The sequence below is a fragment of the Nesoenas mayeri genome (genome assembly GCF_963082525.1).
Source record: "Nesoenas mayeri genome assembly, chromosome: 14".
NCBI lineage: Eukaryota > Metazoa > Chordata > Aves > Columbiformes > Columbidae > Nesoenas > Nesoenas mayeri.
In genome coordinates, this window is record NC_137556.1 from 17,012,819 (window position 1) to 17,018,818 (window position 6,000).

The 6,000-nt window shown below is 50.8% G+C and overlaps 1 protein-coding gene across 1 annotated transcript in view; it reads right to left on the minus strand.

Moving 5' to 3' along the window:
• The window catches only part of PSD2 (pleckstrin and Sec7 domain containing 2), a gene marked incomplete at both ends in the record, with an annotated part of 41,028 nt that extends 36,547 nt beyond the window's left edge, over positions 1 to 4,481 (minus strand). Inside the window, one exon of the mRNA XM_080353197.1 lies at positions 3,964 to 4,481. Within this exon, the coding sequence (XP_080209323.1) occupies positions 3,964 to 4,481 (518 nt within the window). The remainder of the gene's footprint in view (positions 1 to 3,963) is intronic.
• Positions 4,482 to 6,000: the final 1,519 nt, after the last annotated feature.

The window sequence follows — 6,000 nt, forward strand, 5'->3', positions numbered from 1 at the left end:
TAAACTTCCACGTCCCCTTCCCTACAGATGGTCTGTGTCCTCCTCAGACCAAGAAAAAACCCAGGGCCTTTGTGGTTTCCCCAGGTTCTCCAAGAGAGCCGTCAGACTGCATCACTTCACTCCCATCACCACCGTGTCTTTGTGCAGGAGCATCCATGCAGGAGGGCATGCCCTGGCCCATCACCATGAGGTTTGGTGCACAGCATGTGTTTCCAGGGCTGTTGTGCACTGCAGCTGAGCCTGTAGGTATTCTCCTGGCTGCTTTTGGGTATCAAGACCATCAAGAGCCATCAAACCCTGTACCTCCTAGATATTACTTAGCAGATCTCACACTGCTCCAAGCCAGATAGGTCCCCCACTTTCACCACACCAAACAGAGTCATTTCCATTAACTGCTCACACCACAGAGCTTGTATTTTCCAGCCCTTTATTTATCACTTGAGCCCAGCCTCGTACAGCAGGCAGTGAAGAAAGGCTGTGTCCCTACAAATGCTTCAGCAAAGGCTGTGTGGGACAGACCTCAGAGACCAGGGCAGGAGCCATGGTCCTGGATGGGTCAGTGGCCATCGACAAGTCAGGCACATCACATTTCTCCTCGTGTGGCCCCAGAAAAGATGGAGGACAAAGAGACTTTCTACAGCTTACACCAGCCCAGAAGCACCACCCGCATTTAATTCAAGCAAAGCCAGGCTAAGGTGGGAGATAGTGAAAGATCTCGCTCACGCGAATGAACCTGACGCAGCCTTTCCAAAGAGAAGTGCTGCGTACTTATTACACAGCAGGGAAGGTAATTGCTTTACTTAAATAAGGAGCCGTATATTTATTTGCATTGTAATCACAAGGTTTTGTAAGTCCATTGAAGCAACACTGCATCTAATTGCCTGTGCTGCTTTCCCCAGTCATCTCTGAAATGCTGTTTTATTGCTTACGGCAAGGCATGCGGAGCAATGCACTTGGTTATTATTGCAGCTGAACCGTACTGGATTTTTATGCACTGAGTTGTTTACATTTCACTTCTCACTGGTTAATTAGTTGTAATAAAATAAAACCTAGTTTGTTGTGTTGGTGGAATGGGGAGGCCTGTCAGAGAAGGGCATGATGGACATTGAGACTTTCTTGCCTGCGCACTGTAGGCTTTCTTCAAAGGTTTTCTGGAACTTCATTTCGTTGAATTGCTCAACAGCTGTATGTTGCCATAGGAGGAAAGGTGTGGGCAAAGGCAGCTGTTCCAAACCTAGAGATACTAAGTACATCTACAAGTGAAAGGTGGGGATTCCTCTGTTAACAAGTTTGACCTTTTTGCATGATTTCACAGGGCTGGAAACAGAGAAAATCATTCAGTGGTGAAGCTCTCAGTTTGACTGCAGAGCTGCAAACTTCCTGAGATCAGCAGGGCCAATGTGGAGGACTTCTGGGAAAGAAAGACCTCCAGGCAACACAGCCATGACAGGAAAATGGGGCTTGGACAAATGGTACATTGGAATGCCAATGGATGCCATGGGATAAACCAGAAAGCGGGTAAAAGGGATTCAGTTAATGCAAGCTGCAGCACAAGCACTAAAGTTCTGGCTCTATTTCCTCGACTTATTTTAACAACCACTTCCTGCATAGGTGCACTAATCTCCCATCAGCAGGGCACTCATGGTTTCCTTCTCCAGATCCACAAAGGAACCTATGACCTTGGATGACTTTTCCTCCTTTAATTCTCCATTGGTTCAGTGGGAAGAGCAATACTCAACCCCATCTTGTAAAATACTTCAAGATCCAAGGACAAAATGCATCATACGAGCACCAACATGTGGATGATGACAAGCAGATGATGATGAGTGATTTATTCCCCAGGAATTAATAGTTGACTGCTTATCAGTAAAACATTAGGCTGGAGACAGAGAAACTCCACGGTCATAACAGAAACAGCGACACACTGAAGGAGAGTAAAAAAAGACCTGGGGAAACCCAGAGACAATGCAGGATGGCAGTGACTTTCCAGTGCCTTACTCCATCTGTCAGCTTTGTTACTCCTGACCCACATTGATCTAGGACAGCCAGACAGTCATCTGTGGCCAAGAAAGCCCAGCTCCATGCTGTATTTGGCCCAGCCACATTTAATCTAAATACAGGTGGTCAAAGTACTAAGGAGGTCAAACACAGTGAGCTAACCTGATCCCCAGGTAAAAACTGTTTCCCATCTTTCAGCTGTGTGCCTGAAGTTTTCCAGCTGCCCTCCTGCCTTTTAATATAGTGTGTGACTTGTCCCTGGTGCATTCAGCTTCTCGAAAGACTTATTTGCTATCCAAGTGAATATGTTTCTATTGTAAGATCATGGGCTGTGCATGCAGAGCCCAGTCAAGTTGCATCATTGCCAAATCCTCACCCTGCCGCTTCTCCCAGTTCATGCGCTAGTATCTTAAAATAACTGCACTTCCAGTGATTGTAGCAGCATTCACTGACCACCCTTAGCTTCATCTTGAACTCAGTCTCTGCCACATACCCACCAAATACAATTCTGTTGCAACCTGAGAGACTTTCAGACATCCAAGACCTGACTGTTAGAGGGCCTGCAGGACCTGCCTGGGGTGGACTCCTCTAGCTGTCTGGACAGCAGACATCAGCAGCCTGCACTGGACGGTCTTTAACACCTTCAATTGTTCTTGGTGAAACAGTGATTCTCCTTCTTGCTGGGGGCCTTGGGCACGTCAAACCACCAGCTTTTTAAAGGAAAGCATGTTCAACACTAGAGACACAAAGAATTCGGGTTGCCTGTTGTGAGCCCACACACTGTGTGGCTTCCCAGATCTGCTGACACCCCTGCCTGTGCTCCAGACAGCGCTCCAAACAAATGGCTCAGCCTGAAGCCTGCACTAGACTCGGAGGTGATTCACAGGCCCCTCTTGGCCACTCCATCCCTTTCACACCTTCTCTTAAGAAGGCCATAGTTCTCTGCATCAACTCCTGCTGCTCATCTCCAGCCTCCTCCTGCTTTCAGCATCTCTCCCGTGCCAGGCTAGGTATGTAGGCAGGGCCATAAGATTGACAGCAGCCATAAACCCCAGCTGGCTACAATACAGACTCCTAGATGACTTCTGGTGGCCAAGTGAAGCATCTGTACTCCTCCCATAGGAATGGCACAGGAAGCACCTCACTTCATGCCAGTGACCAGTCATTTCCCTTCAGCCCCCAACCTGCACAGCCCCAGGGAGTCCAGGCATCTACAGAGGCATAAAATCAGCTGTGGACACTGCACTGGTGTCAGCATCCTGCACCTGGAGAGTTCTCCCATGGAAACAGGCTGTCAGTACCGAGAAGGCATTGCACACGTGCTGGTTTGTCTCAGGCACTTGAAAACAGGATGACACTCATGTCTCTTGTTTCTCGCTGTGCCACCCAGGCGCTGGTAACACCTGCCACAGGTGCAGCAGGGGGCAAAGCTCTGTGCCTTGCCTTCCCTTACTAATGGAGCGGTCCTTTGGATGCAAAGCTGCAACCCACTAGCCCAAGGACTGCCAGAGCAAGCCACGCGGCCAGGGACTTCCACAGCACACCAGGCTACTGGACAAACCCCGCTCCTCATCATCCCCTGGCTTTCGTGCTTGTCCTAAGTTATCTCAGGTAACTCTGCTGAAAGTGCTGCAGCTGAATCTCCAAATTACAAGTGGGACATGCCCAAAGTGACCACAACCACTGCACAGCACTCTTGAGAGCCCTAAAGCTTTTCCTTCGCTTTCGTGCCTCTGTGGGCAGGCACTGGCTCTAGTCACAGCTTTTCTTCATTTGTAACACGGAAAATCAGTGTGAGAAGCCCAGAGAGAAAAAGCGCGAAAAGCCACAGTCAGCCATGAGGGCAGCTGCAGCTTTTTAAACTGATGAGTTACACACAGAGCAGAGTAACTTCAACCAAGGAGGCTTGAGGAAAAACACAGGTAAACCAGTACTGAGCCAATGTTATAACGGTTTCATACTCACCCAAGCTGTTCCTCTGGTTCGTCGGCACTTAGAGCTTCTGAGGAGCCCAGGACGCTGTGCCACCGCTCCTTGCTGAGGGCCTCGCTGGGCACCTCCTGCCGTGGGGATCCCCTCTCCCCCGTGTCCACACAGCTTTGGCTGGGCACGTTGCTGTCCCGCTGCTGCGGCGGCGTCTGCTCCTGCCCCGCAGCCAGCTCCGCGTCCGCGCTGCTCGCCAGAGCCGGCCCGTCCTCACCGCCGCTCTCGCTGGCAGCGTCCGTCCCCAGTCCCCGCGCGCCCTGCGCCTCGCCCAGCTCCGCCAACGCTTCCAGATGTTCGTCCCCTTGGCCCCCGCGCTCCCCCTCGGCTCCTCGCGAGGGCTGAGCATCGCCCCAGGGGCTGGCTCTCCCGCTGGCAGGCTGTGGGAGGCTGAGCTGCTCTTCCCCGCCGCCGCAGGCCAGCATGGCCGGCTGCGAGCCCGAGGAATGCAGCTCACAGCAATCTGCAGCAGACCATGGAAAGTGGCTGTTCTCGCTCATATTCTGCTTCTTCTCCCAACGCTTATGGGCTCCCTCAGCTCAGGCTCGGCACTACCTACAACGGAAGAGAAACCACGTCACTAGCACCCGCAAGGGCTGTCATAAAGGCAGGGGCTTGTTGATAGCAGCTCAGAAGGGCGGCAGTTTGAAGCAGAGTACAGGAAAATTTCCCCCACCGCTCTCAACCCCTTAGTGTAAAAGCAAGGAAGGACCATACTGGGGATTGCTCCTTTTGCAAATAGTAGTGCTCCTTACCCAGCACAGTGAGACCCAGAGAGGAAAATGTGCCATTGTGGTACTGAGCAACCCGGACCCTGGGCACCCACCTTCTCCTGTGGCTCCCATAACCCTCAGACAGCCCTGCACCGGCTGTTGGTGTCCTAGCTGTGCCAGACAGCTGCCCAGGCCTGGGCACAGGAACACGGCATGGCTGCTTGTCCCAGGCTGGCTACTGGGGTGCTTTTCCCAAATATTCCCTGCATGCTAGAAATATGAGAAATAGGAGACAGGTGTGTTTTTTTGTTCTTTGTTTTAACACTTCTGAGTAGCTGTGATGCTCCAACCTGTGTGATTCTCCCTGCTGACTCTGGATTTCTGCAGAGCTTCTTGCCTGCCAGGGTAACACTTTTCCTGACACACAGGTACTGCTGAAGGGTGTCATAAGTTGCCAGCCAGGACTCTGGCAAAAGCATCCTTATTGAATATATCCTGTGATGCTCTCTCTGTAGCAAGGGAAGGACACTATATTGCACCAAATATGAAGCAGTTTTTAGATAGAAAGGCAGCTTACTGATGAACACGCCCATTGATGCAAAGTTTGCAGGTCTTACAAGCACCATCCTTAGTCATGGGCTGTAGCCCCACAGTACCATGTAAGCTTTTCTCCATTGTAATCCCTGCAGCTGCAATCAAGTCCCACCAGAAATTATGTCTTCTGGAAGCAGGAGTTTCTGTATGGTGCTCAGGCTGAGCCATGATAACAGCTGGTTTTGTTTTAAAACAACATCTATATTCACCTGTACAGCAAGCATGGTTAATCATTCTAGCAGGCAGATGCATTCTCCCCCTAATTCTGTTCCTAACTCACATACCAAGCTGATTGTTTAAACTCCCTGTCTCAGCTTCCCTCTCTGTAATCCAGGGATTATACATCACCTCTGAGAAGCCATGAGTGTCAGCAATGGGCTCTGGGGGCTCTGAGTTGCTGAACTGCAGCTCTCATTAGTAGTAAAATCACTAATTGCTTGGTCAGTGCAGGGCTCTACTGGTTCTTGGTAACAAGAGGTGTTGGGTTGCAGCTGGCTCTGCTCTTACAACACCTTGCCCTGTGGAGATGTTGGCGGCCTCTTCCCTGCTGCTGATCCCTCTGCATTTGGGCAAGGAGCAAGAGAGAGCTGGAATTCAACACCAAACACCTGGCTATGGCCTGGGTCTGGGCAGACCTACACAGGGACAAGCTGAGGAGCTGGCTGAGTAGGACAGTTCTCAAGGAAAACCCAAATCCATGTCTGACTTTGCT